Below are 13,852 nucleotides of genomic sequence, written 5' to 3' on the forward strand. Positions count from 1 at the left end.
TTTGGGTCAACTCATTTCACTTCCTATTTGCAATTCTGTTACTTTATTAAATAATCCAGTGTTGGATACAATTGTCGTATTCCTAAGTTACTGCTTGATATTCTGTAATTCTTGCCATGATTTTCAAATTCTTTATGATGCTCAGCAGTATCTTCCACAGAATTAGTGCTAGCACTACTGGTGTACTTTTCCTTGTACCTTTTGTTCTTTTAAAACTTGTAGATGCATCTCCAAATTAGTCAAATTTTTTGGATTGTTAGCTGTTTTCTATCCAATTCTAATTTGCTATCTTGCTGTGTGTATCTGAAATTTGATTATTAATAGTTTTGAAATTATTAATTTGTGGTTTCACTAGTTTTTTCAGCTTATTATTTACACCTTTAAATTGTTTCTCAACTTCTTTCCAAATCAAATCACAAGTGGTTTTCTTCTTCTCCTTCTTTTCCCTCCTTATGTAAAGTGACTAAGATTTCCTTTATTTTAGAAATTTTATCCACTTTAGTAGTTGTATTATCTAATTGTTACAACTTATCCCATCATGTTTTCAGTGTAGTCATTTCTTCTCTTTGAGCTTTACCGTCTTTTGATGTTTCATCTAATTTATTCATTTTCATAGCTACATTATCTAACTGTTTCAACTTTCCTAATCATTCCATTAGTGTGCAGCGATGCCTCAATGAGACACTGTAGCTGTTATGTAGTCAGATAACCGAACGCTATCTTGCAAAGTGAAGCTGCTCTCAAGTCGTGGAGGGCGACTGCCACCTATGTCATCAGAAGTTGTGGCTTCACTCACAGTCTGAGAAACAGGATGGAGAAATCTTCAATTTCATGTTGGCAGTTATTTCTACATGTAAATGTTTGTCTATTATTGACCTGGTTGCTATGGTCAACTACTCCTTTTTATTTCTTCTCTTGTGACAAATCACACTTATTTGGTTTTTGCCAAATCAAACATTACTTCTTTTTAAATATTGGAAGTAATTTGGTCAACACTAAAGCATGTGCTTGTCTGTATATTCTTCACCATTTACTTTCGTTGTTCTGGGCAACATCCTGTTTTCTTCGTTACTTTTTGCAAAATTTTTCATAAAAGTCTTTTCTTTTCACATCTCTTATCCATGTCCTGCACATGTGGTGCCAAAGTGAAGTGGTACAGTTCACTCGGGTTTATGTTTGCCTTACTTTAGGTACCTGCTTCATGAAGAGATCTCTCACACTGATGCTGTTCATAATACATTTACCTTGAATACCTTCTTACGGTCACCTTTTCACCAATTCTTAATGTAGTAGTCCTGCTATGCAGTGCACTAATTATACCGTGGGACTTCATTTCCAACTGCACTGGGTCAAAGGCTGTAAAAGAGAGCTCATATTCTCTAGCAACTAGCTACAAAATCACTTAATCACTTTTTAAGGAACTCTTCTATGTTTAATGTTTCTCATAAACTGTAATAACATTGAGTGAACAGATCTCTTATTTACAGTATGCTCATAGCCAGTCTAGACAGTGTCAAATGACAGGTAGGTAGTAAGTTAAGAGATTACATAGTATAGCTTCATATGTTCTGGGGCTAGACCATTGCCATCCAGCCATTTCTTCTCTGGAATCCACAGCATCCCTAAAGCGTGACTGCAAAGTGTAAACAGTCTCCCCTTTGCAAATAAAGTCACTTGCTTACCATCGCATATTGTGGATGCACTTTGCTCACATTTTGCCCTTCATATCTGCACATGAATTCAAAAATGTATGGACAGTGGGTCATTCTTCCCATGCAACTAATTAGTCATGTTTCTCCACAAACATCTTCCATTGGTGTAGCAGAAAGAAGTGAAGCCTGTTGTTACATTAAATTATAACATATCTCATTACAGGTTGTATCGTACAAAGAGGATGAAAGGAGGAAGATTGGGAAAGAAAGGTGGCTGATGACAGGAAGAGAGAGGTAGCAAGCACACAGGTTAGGGATGTTGCTCTTGTAAGTTCACTCTGCCACAAGCTGCGGGAGTTGCTTGTGACCCACAGTTATATGGAGGAGTTGGTTAGGAAAGGGAGGCAAAACAGAAGAGGGAAACTGCTAAAAGGGGAAGGCGAGTGTAGTATCGGTGAATTACATAACATGGGGACAGTGCTGAGATGGGTGTGGACAAGGACTATAAGGGGTCAAGGCCAGGAGGATTGCAGGATTGAAGTATGTGTTAGCTACATAGTTCATAGATGCTGTTATTAAGGAGGAGGAACCAGGTGGCATAAGTTTTGAAGCAGCCATAGAAGCTCAGCAGTGTGCTCCTCCAGTAGCAGGTCAGCTCTGTTCTTGGTCAATGTTTTGCGGTAGCCATTCATTCTGACAGGCAGCTGGTTGATGTACATACTCACATATTAGCTCTGCGAAAGTGACAACAGAGATGCTATTAAGCCTATGATGGGGCTAGAATAGGATGTGATCCTGTGTGTGTGCGGCGAGGGCGGGAGTACATGGAGCAGGCCTTCAGCAGGGACATGTTTAAGTTCTTCCAGAACAGAGTGTTACTGGGTGATGATGGGTTGCTCCTTTGTAACTGGTTCATGGAGTTGTCTGAAGATTAGGGCACTCTGTGAAAATAGTATAATTTAGGGCTAAGTTTGGTATGTAATTCCTGTCTGTGAAGGCGCTAGAGAGACTTTCAGCATAGTATTCCTGGAATTGCACAACACTGTTTCCTCAGAAAAATTGATCTGCGACCACGAGACTTGATGGTGGGGTTAGTCCATTTCTCTGTACTCACTTTTCAAAATGACATTTTTCCCAGCATTGGGTGACTCGGCAGAGACCTGGGATGCAGAAGTCAGCGGTTTTGGCTGTTTAGGAAATATTCTACCTCAAAAATCAGCTCATTATCACCCCCACTGCCTACCGCCACACAATTGTTTCTTCGCCCATGGAAACAGGGAGAAGGTACTAGGTTCTGTGTCCGGATAATGTGGGGAGAGGTGGACCAGACTCAAAATTTGATAGAGGCAGTGTGTGAGACTGTGGCCAGTGCAGAATGCAAGGTATTGTCAAGGGGCAAAAACACCCCCTTAGATAGCCTCCCACAACACTTTTTCATGACAGTCTCTGGTAAGGATCTCAAAATATTTCAGTATTTGGCTCCTTGTGGCAGTTTGTCCTTTAAGAGACTAATTTTGGCATCATAAATTGGCAGCCGAAAAAAAAAAGAAAGAATCCCAATAATGATTGGGTCTTCGCCCTTTTCTGTAATGGTGAATGCCTTTTCCACTATTGCTTTGTTCCTTTGTCTGGAAGTCATATATCCAGTCCTCAGAGGTAATTAGGAAACTAAATAAGTCATTTCGATTGACCCAGCGCAGTTGTAACATTTCTGCTGCTAACAAACTGCCTATTGGCTTCTGTCTCGGGTTCTTCGGCCGACTTTCATATAATGATTTTTCTGACGTTTCGCCAGCACGAGTGGCTGGCATTGTCAAAGCTTCACCCTCCATTGCCGGTGGTGAACTGGAGGCGAGCTCGCGGGCGCAGACTATATGTACCTGGCGCGCCAACGTCCGAGGGCTTCTCTGCGGTCATTTCCGGTGCGGTTCTCCTCTTGCTACCTGCGACGGTCGTTCGCTGCAGTACGGGAAGCCAGGATCCGTTTACCTTAAGGCTTTCCTCTTTATTATTCAAACTGTTCGCGTGTTTTTGTATTTCTACAGCTTCTCTGAACAAGCGCGTGTGATAGTGCTTCTCTACAGCCAGAACTTCCATGTCGGCGAATTTTATTACGTGGTCGGTCTCATTCAGTGCGTGCTCTGCCACAGCCGATTTCTCCACCTGTCCCAACCTGCAATGTCGCTTATGCTCTTTGATCCTGGTGTTGATGGATCGTCCAGTCATTCCGACATAAACTTTTCCGCATGTGCATGGTATACGGTATATTCCCGACGTTGCAAGTGGATCTCTTTTCTCCTTCGCCGATCTAAGACACTCTTTGATCTTCCTTGTCGGTTTGAAAATTGTCTTTACGCCATGTTTGCACAATATATGGCCGATTCTGTCCGTCACTCTGGGAATGTATGGCAGAAAGGCCCTACCCGACATTTCTTTTTCTGGTTCCTTACTTCGCCGAGTGTTTGGCTCTGTTACACTTCTAATATAATTTGTGGAGAACCTGAGACAGAAGCCAATAGGCAGTTTGTCAACAGGTGGCCACGAAAGCCTTAATAATTTTGTATTTCTGCTGCTGTCGTGGTTCGGCAGGGTTTTGAATGGGTGTGACTAGCCATGGAATCCAATGGGGGTTGCAGTTTTATTGCTCAGTTTTCATTGTCATAGTTTAATGAACCATGAGGGTAGTTTTTAATGGTGAAAGGTGAACTTTACAGCATTTTACGTAATTCTATCTGTGGAGCAGAGTTTGTCCCCTCTCCCTCCCCATAGGAATGGATGACAATTCATAAAGGTGCTAATGCATGTGCTGTTGAGAGCCCCACATACACCACCACCACCACCACCACCACCACCACCACAATCATCCCAATGGATGCTAACCATTGTCATGTTCAAAATGTCATGCAAGACATTGATACCTGATTGCCGACTGATTTTCACTTTTTCCTCTATCATCTTGATTGTCACATTTTTAATACGAGAGCCTCCACTTCTTTTCTGATTCCTGGTTCTTCACAGTAGCCGGTCTGTCACTTTCTTCCTCAAATGTATTTGACCACACTGGAAGCATCTGAACCAACTAACCACTATGTCATGTGATGGTGCAGTGATGTTCCCCTTTAAATGCAGAAAACAAATTACTTAATGATACTGCACTGTAGCAATGAGCTATGCCATGTTATTTTAGCTCCTCTAGCAGTGTGGTGTAGTGATGTGACATGAGAATTTCTATGTTACCAAACTACCAACATTTGCCTCCTAACAACACAAAAAATTGTTTCCATAACTTTATCTTTTCAAGGTATCAATTAAAACTTTATGGCTTAACCATTGTATTGATATTTGTATTAATGGGGTACAACAAGTAGCTCGAAGTGACAATTTGTACTCCCCCCCCCCCCCCTTCAACAGATTTTTCAGTCTGCATTTTAACATAGCCTTCACCTTAACAATGTGAGCAGTTACCAGCAAAAACACATGGTTCAGATTCCATGTTAAACTTAGGTCCCCTCTCCCCGGTTGGATAAGTGGGGTAGGTCAGGGACACGAAAGTTGCCAAAGTGGGTGTCCAAGACTTGCAACAAGCCATTGAGTTATTATTATTAAAATTATTATTATTATTATCATCATCATCATCATCATCTGTATACATATTTAAGCTTGTATGGAACCCTCTGAGTGTGAGTCCCACTCGCACTTTTTTTAAAGTCTCATGAATTCATAAAGTTTTATTTATTAACATATTTGTGTTAATTACCTGCGTGTGTGACATATTACAGAGCAGATGTACAGTTATGGGATTATTTATTTGTTGATGCTCTTGGTTTATGTTATTGGATGTTTATCATTAGTTAGCTGTCACGGCTTTGGAGTACCACAAGCCCAGACGACTAAGAAAACTGCTTTTGAGTAACAGTTTGATACAATTAAACAAATTGTCAGCATGTTGATTCTTAATTGTGTGTAAAGGTGATATGTTACTGAAACATTCATGTTTTTTAAATCAGAGTCCATACCAAGTTTCATAGTGTCATATTTCTAGACTAAATAATATGCCTTACCCTTGAGTGGAAACACACACATACAGTTTGCTGTAATTACGCTATCTCGCAATAGTAAATATTCAGTAACATTTGTTTTTTATGAGCTATTTTTAGTCTTCAGATTATTTTCACAAATTGTATATATGATATGTATCATTTGTTTCAGACCAGATCAGCATTGAAGAGTTGGACATCATCTACAAAATACCTCATTGTGTGCCAATATCTGCTCATCATAGGTGGAACTTTGATGATCTGCTTGAGAAAATGTGGGAATACTTGAAGTTAGTGCGAATGTAAGTAACACCTTGCGTTCCTTAGGATATTGCATATACAGGGTGTTTATAAGTAACCTTTAATTGTGAAAAGGATCAATAACTTACAGAAACGTCTGATACAGCACTGACTGCAATACATTTTCAAGTTATATTTCCACCTAACACTGTCAGTTCCCAACATTCTGGCTAGGTGGCATGCACGAATGAGTTCTTTTGACAGTCATCATGGAATTGTATTATGGTGCAAGTGCACACTGTGTTGTTTATGGTTTCATGATCCTAATCCGCTGCAATTGAGCAAGTGTTACATTCATAGTCCAGATAAATCAATGAGACACGGCAGCTTAGAATTGAATACGCCTGATATTACAGTGTGGAAGGTATGACAAAAAAGCCTGTTACTCAACCCCTACAAACTGGAACTGTTTCAGGCTTTAAGAAACAAGTAATGAAGAAAACAAGCTGAATTTTGTGTAGAAATGTTGTAGAAAATTCAGACTGAAAATGATTTTCTTAATAAAATTGTGTTCAGTGATGAATCCACCTTCCATACCTGCAGTAAAGTGAATCAGCTTAATGTTTTGATGTAGGTTGAGCAGAAACTACATCACATAATCAAACATTTAAGGGACTCACCTAATATAAATGAATTTTGTGCTGTAAGCAATAACAAAATTTATGGACCTTTATATTTGCCAAGTCAACTGTAGCTGTCCTGTCGTACCTGTGCATGCTATTTAATCCCTCTCTTACAACAGGATATGGGCACAGGATTTATTTCCCAGCAAAATCGCATTCCACCACTTCATCACCCTCAAGCTGTTACGTATCTCTGTAGGAATATGCTGACTTGGATTGGACATAGTGGAACAATATCCTGGAAGCCATGATCTCTTGATTTAACCACAGTGGACTTCAGTGTTGGACAGTGTGTTTGTTCCTCCGCTTCCAGGAAATGCCGACGAGCTGCGAGAACAGCTAACACTGGCAGTTGCCACCGTACATCAAGACTTGCTTCATAACATGTGGCAGGAAACTTATTACAGATGGGACATTTGCCATGTGACAAAAGGTAGTCACATTGAACATATGTAAATAAAAATTGAAGATATACTTCATTTAGTGCTATATCAAACAATTCCGTAAGTTATTTATCTTTTGCATAATGAAAGGTTACTTTTGTATAACTATTTTATAAACACTTTGTATATGATATTCTATTAAAAAGAAACCAAAGTTTTGTACCTGGTTACCAACACAAAATAAAATTTGGGTAAAACAGGTGTAAGTGTAATAATGGACAATTAAGGATAAGAAAGAGCACTTTAATTGTTCTTAGGTGGACTCCTGCCATTTAATTTTAAGAAATATATCCTAAAATCAAACAAAAATTATGATAGTCTGTAGCTGAATGATGGGTGGTGGAATCACACGCTTAAAGATACAAAAATAACATAACTTCGCAAGCTTTTACAAGGTGTAGAACTTTGTTTCCGCCGTTTGCTGATAGGTGGCGACAACGGTAAGTAGCTGTCGAAAGAAACAGATCGCAGACATCAGGCAGTTAGCTTGGACCTCGGTCAACATAACCTCATTCAAACATTAGTCAATTTGTGTCTGGATTATAAAGTTGTTCTTGATTGGGGGGGGGGAGGAAAAAAGAAAAAGAAAAAAGGTGTTTGTGTGTTCGTGAACAGTTGCTTCAGAGACAAAAACGGTATGGATTTCTGCATCTCATTGTGACTGGGGACAAAAAACGGGTTCATTACGATAACCCTAAATGCAAAAAATCATGGGGCTATCTCGGCCATGGTTCCTTGTCGATGGCCAAACCAAATATTCACAGCTCAAAGATCATGCTCTGCATTTGGTGGGAGCAGCATGGCATCATGTACTATGAGGTGTTAAAATCAAGTGAAACAATCACAGGTGGTCATTATCAAATGCAATTAATGCGTTTGAGCAGACCATTAAAAGACAAACGGCCGCAATACAGCAAGAGGCATGATAAAGTGATTTTGCAGCGCGACAACACTCTACACCCCATTGCAAAACAGGTCAAAACGTTAAAATGGGAAGTCCTACCCCACCCGCCATATTCTCCAGACATTGCTCCCTCTGATTATCACCTGTTCAGATCAATGGTACATGACCTGGCTGACCAACACTTCCGATCTCATGAAGAAGTCACAAATTGGATCGGTTCGTGGATCGCTTCAAAAGATGAACAATTTTTTCAACTCGGTATTCGTACCTGCCCGAAAGATAGGAGAAAGTAGTGGTCAGCAATGGAAAATACTTTGAATGATACATGTGTAACCAATTTGTTTCATTAAAGCCTCAAATGTTGGGGAGAAAACGGCAGAAGCAAAGTTTTACACCTTGTATTCTCTTTATATTAGCACAATGTTTGCTCTAAAATTAGAAAAAGAGCTAAGCTGAAGCAATTTTCAGATCTGTAGAGGGTGCACATACTTCATCTGTAGGTGAGTGGATAAAGGTTCTTCATTTTTATTTGTTATGTATCATAATCAAATTGTTTTGTGCTCAGTGTGGTCCAGTTCTACCAAAACGTAGTATTTGTAAGGTGTAGACTGAAGTGTTCTGTGCCTTACTATGTGGAGAGTGGGAGTTGTTGAGATAACTATATGGTTCTGTGCTTCATATGACTAGCAGTCCCCCACTTTCAAAGCCGTCTGACTGGTCTGATGCAGCTCACCATGACTTTTCTCTAGTGCCAACTTCTTCATTTTATAGTAGCATTTAACCCAGTGTCCTCAGTTATTTGTTGGATGTATTCCAGTCTCAGTCTCTCCCTGCAGTCTTTTCCTCTGCAATTCCCTCTTGTACCATGGAAGCTGTTTCTTGATGTCTTAACACATCCTAACATCCTGTCCCTTCTTCTTGTCAGTGTTCTCTGTGTATTACTCTCTTTTCTGATTCTGTGGAGAACCTCTTCATTCCTTATCTTATCAGTCCACCTAATATTCAGTATACTTCTATAGTGCCACACCTTGAATGTTTAGATTCTTTTCTTCTCAACTTCTTCCATAGTGCATGCTCCACTTCCATGAAATGCTGTGCTCCAGATATACATTGTCAGAAATTTCTTCCTCGAGGTCAATGTTTGATACTAGGAGACTTGTTTTGGCCAGAAACACCGGTTTTTGTTGTTTTTTCTGTTCTAGGCTGCTTTTTTGGTTCTTCTTGCTTTGTCTGTCATAAATTAATTTGCTTCCAAGGTAGGAGAATTCCTCCACATTTTCTACTTTGTGGTCCACAATTTTGATGTTAAGTTCCTCATTAATCTCATTTCTGCAACTGTCATCATTTTTGTCTTTGTTCGGTTCACACTCAGTCCATATTTTGTGCCCAGTAGACTGTTCATTCCATGCAATATGTCCTGTGATGTTCTCTCACTTCCTCTGAGGTTAGCAATCTCCTTAGTGAATCCTGTCATTCATACCTTTTCCCCTAGAATTTTGATCCCACACCTGAACCTATCTATTAGTTCCACGATTGCTTCTTTGATGTACCTTTGAACAGTAGAACACAAAGGCTGAATCCTTGTCTTACCCCCCATTTTAAGTTAAGCACTTCATTCTTGATCTTAGATTCCTATTGTTCCTTGTCAGTTCTTACATATATTGTACCAATATTATGAGAAGGAAAGATGCTACTCACCATATAGCAGAGATGCTGAGTTGCATGTGTGAGTTGTGTTTGCATGAGTGTGTGTGTGTGTGCGTATGTGTGTGTATTGTTGGCAAAGGTCATTGGGCGAAAGCTTTAAGTGTGAAACTCTTTTTGTTGTGCCTACCTGCAACTCAGCATCTCCACTATATGATGAGCAGCAACTTTCCTTCTCATAATATTGTTACATTCCATCGTGGATTTTCCATTGTTTGACTTAACACATATTGTATATTATATGTCTTCCCCAATAGCTTATAATGATTTTTTTTGAGAATCTCGAACATCTTGCACCATTTTACATTGTTTCATGGTATTTCTAGATTGAGAAATCCAGTGAACTTGCCCTTGATTTTGCTTAAATTTTTCTTGAGCTATCAAGTACAACATCAGAACTGCCTCTAGAGCCTTTATCTTTCCCAAAGTGGAGATGATTGTAATGAGCCAATCCTCAGTTTTCATTTCCATTCTTCTGTACATTATTTGTATCAGCAACTTTGATTCATGAACTGTTAAGCTAATTGGGGGGTTATTTCTCACACTTATCTGCACTTGCCATCTTTGGCATTGGATGGATGATAATTTTCCAAAAGTGGATGGTACATCTCTAGTCTCATAGATTTTCAGAAATTCTGAAGAAATGTTACCTATGCCTTCCACCTTGCTTGACTGCAAGTCGTCTAAAGCTCTGTTAAACTCTCATTAAGATTGAATCAACTATGTCATCAGTATTGATACCCTGAGTCTTCTACTGTAATGTCATCAGTCGGCTCCTCCCCTGCATTTAATGGTGGAATTCCTCTTGTGCTCTTTAATGTTGACTCCTTTGCTTTTAATTTCACGGAAGGTTGTTTTGACTTTTCTCTATCCGAATCTGTCATTCCAAATGAGCATTTTCAAAATCCTGCAGCCACTTCGCCTTAGCTTTCCCTGTGCTTTTTATTTATTTAATTTCTGTTTTATATTGCTGTATTCAAACCAATTTCCTGTGAGCATTTTTGTATTTCCTTCTTCCATCCATCAGTTGAAGTATTTTCTCTGTTTACCCAAGGTGGTTTTTACATTCCTTGTACCTGTATTTATCTGTCCAACTTCTGTGATTTCCCTTGTTAGAGATATCCATTACTCTTCCAGAGAACTGCTGCCATGGTATCCATAATCACAGTATAGAACTTTAGTATCCCGCTTCTTTCTACTTTGATTCTTCCTGGTGATTCTCTTAACCTTAAGCCTACTTCTCATCATTACTAAATTGTGGTCTGTGTTTATATCTGCTCCTGGGTATGCCTCATAATCCAGTATCTGATATTAGTATCTCTGTTACACCACATTGTAATAAAATGGCATCTTCATGCGTCTTCAGGCCTTTTGCAAGTTTATCATCTCCCCTTGAGATGTTTCAACAGTGTATTCGCTATTATGAGTTGAAGATTACTGCAGAAGTCCTGTCTCATTCCTATTACCAAGCCCACATACAGATCCCTGTCTCCTGTTCTTTCCCCCACTACCGAATTTGTCATCCATGATTATCAGATTTTCATCTCCCTTTATGTACTGAAATATGTGTTTAATATCCTCATCTACTTCCGTTGTGTCTTCATCTTCTGCTTGTGATGTTGGCATGTATATCTGAACAGTTGTTTTTGTTGGCATTGGTTTGCTGTCGATTCTGATGAGAACAGTCTTATCACTGAATTGTTCGAAATAACTCACTCACTACCCTACCTTCCCATAAGTAATGAATCCTACTCCAGTTATACCATTTTCTACTGCTATAGATGTTACCGTATATTTGTCTGACCAGAAATAATTATCTTCTTTCCATTTCACTTTACTGATCTACTCGCCTGGATAGCTGTGCACCTTAAAGTGCCTCTTTCAGGATAGAGAGATGCGCTGGCCCTAGATTGAATCTGCCCCGCAGATTAACGATGAGGGTCGGTTTGCCAGCCAGCCTGTATGTGGTTTTTAGGTGGTTTCCCACATCCTACCAGGTGAACACTGGGCTGGTACCCATATCCAATCTCAGGTACACAATGCACCAACATTTAGAAAATTTTTGCTCACTTTCGCATGAATAACTGTACACACAGACATTTGGGCTACGCCCCTTCTGTCCTGAGAGGTAACAGGGTTGTGACAAGACAGGCATCTGGCCACCCCTTAAATTAACGACGAAAAATCCGTTCATAACGATGCTGACCCCTGCACCGCTGCAGGAGAAAGACACAAGAAATAGAAGTTTCCACCTCACTGCTCTCCCACTACATTTAAACTGAATCTTTACATTTCTCATTTGACAAAGCTTACCTATCAAGTTCAAACTTCTGACTTTCCATACTTCTACTCGTGTAGACTGCTGCCCATTCATGGTTATTCAGTCTTCTCATGGTAACCTCCCCCTTGGCAGTCCTGTCCTGGATATCCCAATGTGAGACCAATGCAGAATGTTTTGCCAGTGGAGAGAGCATTATTTCACTTTTTCAGTTATCAGTAAAGAGTATGTCAAAAATTACATATACTAAGTTTTAGAGGAGATAAACATATTGTTTTTTACATGACAAAAATATCACAAGTGTATCGTTTCTGTGCTGCCGACATCTGGGAGGAGGGGGAGGGGGGGGGGGGGTTCAGATGGAACCTTTACAAGACACCGGTAGACGTACCAGAAGGGCTGGTTGCCTGTATGGATGAGGCTGCAGCCATTATTTAGAAACACTTGGTTGTTTTGAATATTTTAGATGACCACTAACATACAAATTTCAGATATGCATTAATGTAAATGGGCAAAACTTTCACCAACACCTCTAAAACAACAGTCATCAGTTTGAACACCATCTCTGACTATCAGCAGTGTCAAAATATTCCCGCAGCCCTAGTGAGGAAATGATGCCCCTATGAAATATTTGTTCCATAAAAAATTTCTTTTTATCTCCTCTAAATGCTCTAAAATTTTGTAAATGAAGTTTATTTCATACCTTGTACTTGAGCAATCAGTAAGTGTTTCCTTGCTTCAATATGGTGTAACGAAAAATTACTGCATCACTCATCTTTAAATATGGACATTGTTCTCTCACCATTTGAAGCAGTTGATAAATTTATGAGTGTCTCAGTCAAATAGTTATCTCTGTTTTCTAAATCAAACATAATGGTCAAAAGATGCTGACTAGACCAAAGTTAATTCATTGTACTGACCAGTGTTACTTTAATGTGTTACAGATACACAAAACCTAAAGGGCAGCTTCCTGACTATGAGTCACCTGTTGTACTTCACTCTGACAGACGCAGTGTGGAAGACTTCTGCAACAAGCTTCATCGCTCAATAGCGAAAGAATTTAAATAGTAAGTTTGCAGAATTGCAACAATTGAGTATAAATTATATTTTTAGAGTAATTCACCACTAGAGGTGTAGATTACATCCAGAACATTAAACAGAAGCAGTGCAGTTGTCTCAGCATTCATAGTAATTATTTTTGTCTCATAAATAGGAAGCAATAGAGTACATGTGTGTACATATTATGGATGGTGGTTATTGCTGAAACAACCGGTCTTCGGTGATATATATATCCCCCCCCCCCCCCCCACGCCAGGTTAACATGTTAGTTAAGATCACTCAGAATAACCTGTTTCTGAAATAACCAATTTTCAGTTTTTTATGCTTTTTATTTCCTGTGATAAATGTTGAAATCAAACAAAGCTTGAAATACTCTCAGTTTCAAGACACACAGAATCAAAAATATTAGATTAAATAGGCAAGTAAAAGAAAATTTAGTCCATCAACCGTTCACTTCTTTTCTCGGAAAAAGATAAGTGGTTGAATAATACAAAAAATCACCAGTTTTCTCCGATTGATTCTAATTTTTTGAGACTGTGTTCAAAAATTATGTTGTAATTGGGGATCTCACCCTTATTCGTATGGCCTAAAGGGTGAAAACTGAGGTTGAAGAATTCTGTTTTTCATGTTCATTTGTCCGTTTTCAAGGGCTACAAGCAGATAAAGGTATATTATGTAGACACAGGCAGCAGATTAGCTAATTCCTACTTATATTTTATACTATGGATTAATTATTTTTTAAGTTATTGCTGTTACCATAATTTCCATCCTCTTTTATTATTTCATAGAAATGGCAGACAGGTCTTTAATCTTTTTTGGCAAACAAAGCAGTGTACTTCATTACAGTGTCAC

The 13,852-nt window shown here is 39.2% G+C and overlaps 1 protein-coding gene across 1 annotated transcript in view; it reads left to right on the forward strand.

The window, feature by feature from the left end:
• The window catches only part of LOC126184607 (GTP-binding protein 128up), a 54,226-nt gene that overhangs the window by 32,720 nt on the left and 7,654 nt on the right, over nucleotides 1–13,852 (forward strand). The window contains exons 6-7 of the mRNA XM_049927065.1: nucleotides 5,862–5,991; nucleotides 12,886–13,008. Coding sequence (XP_049783022.1) covers nucleotides 5,862–5,991; nucleotides 12,886–13,008 — 253 coding nt within the window. The remainder of the gene's footprint in view (nucleotides 1–5,861; nucleotides 5,992–12,885; nucleotides 13,009–13,852) is intronic.

The sequence above is a fragment of the Schistocerca cancellata genome, chromosome 1 (genome assembly GCF_023864275.1).
Source record: "Schistocerca cancellata isolate TAMUIC-IGC-003103 chromosome 1, iqSchCanc2.1, whole genome shotgun sequence".
NCBI lineage: Eukaryota > Metazoa > Arthropoda > Insecta > Orthoptera > Acrididae > Schistocerca > Schistocerca cancellata.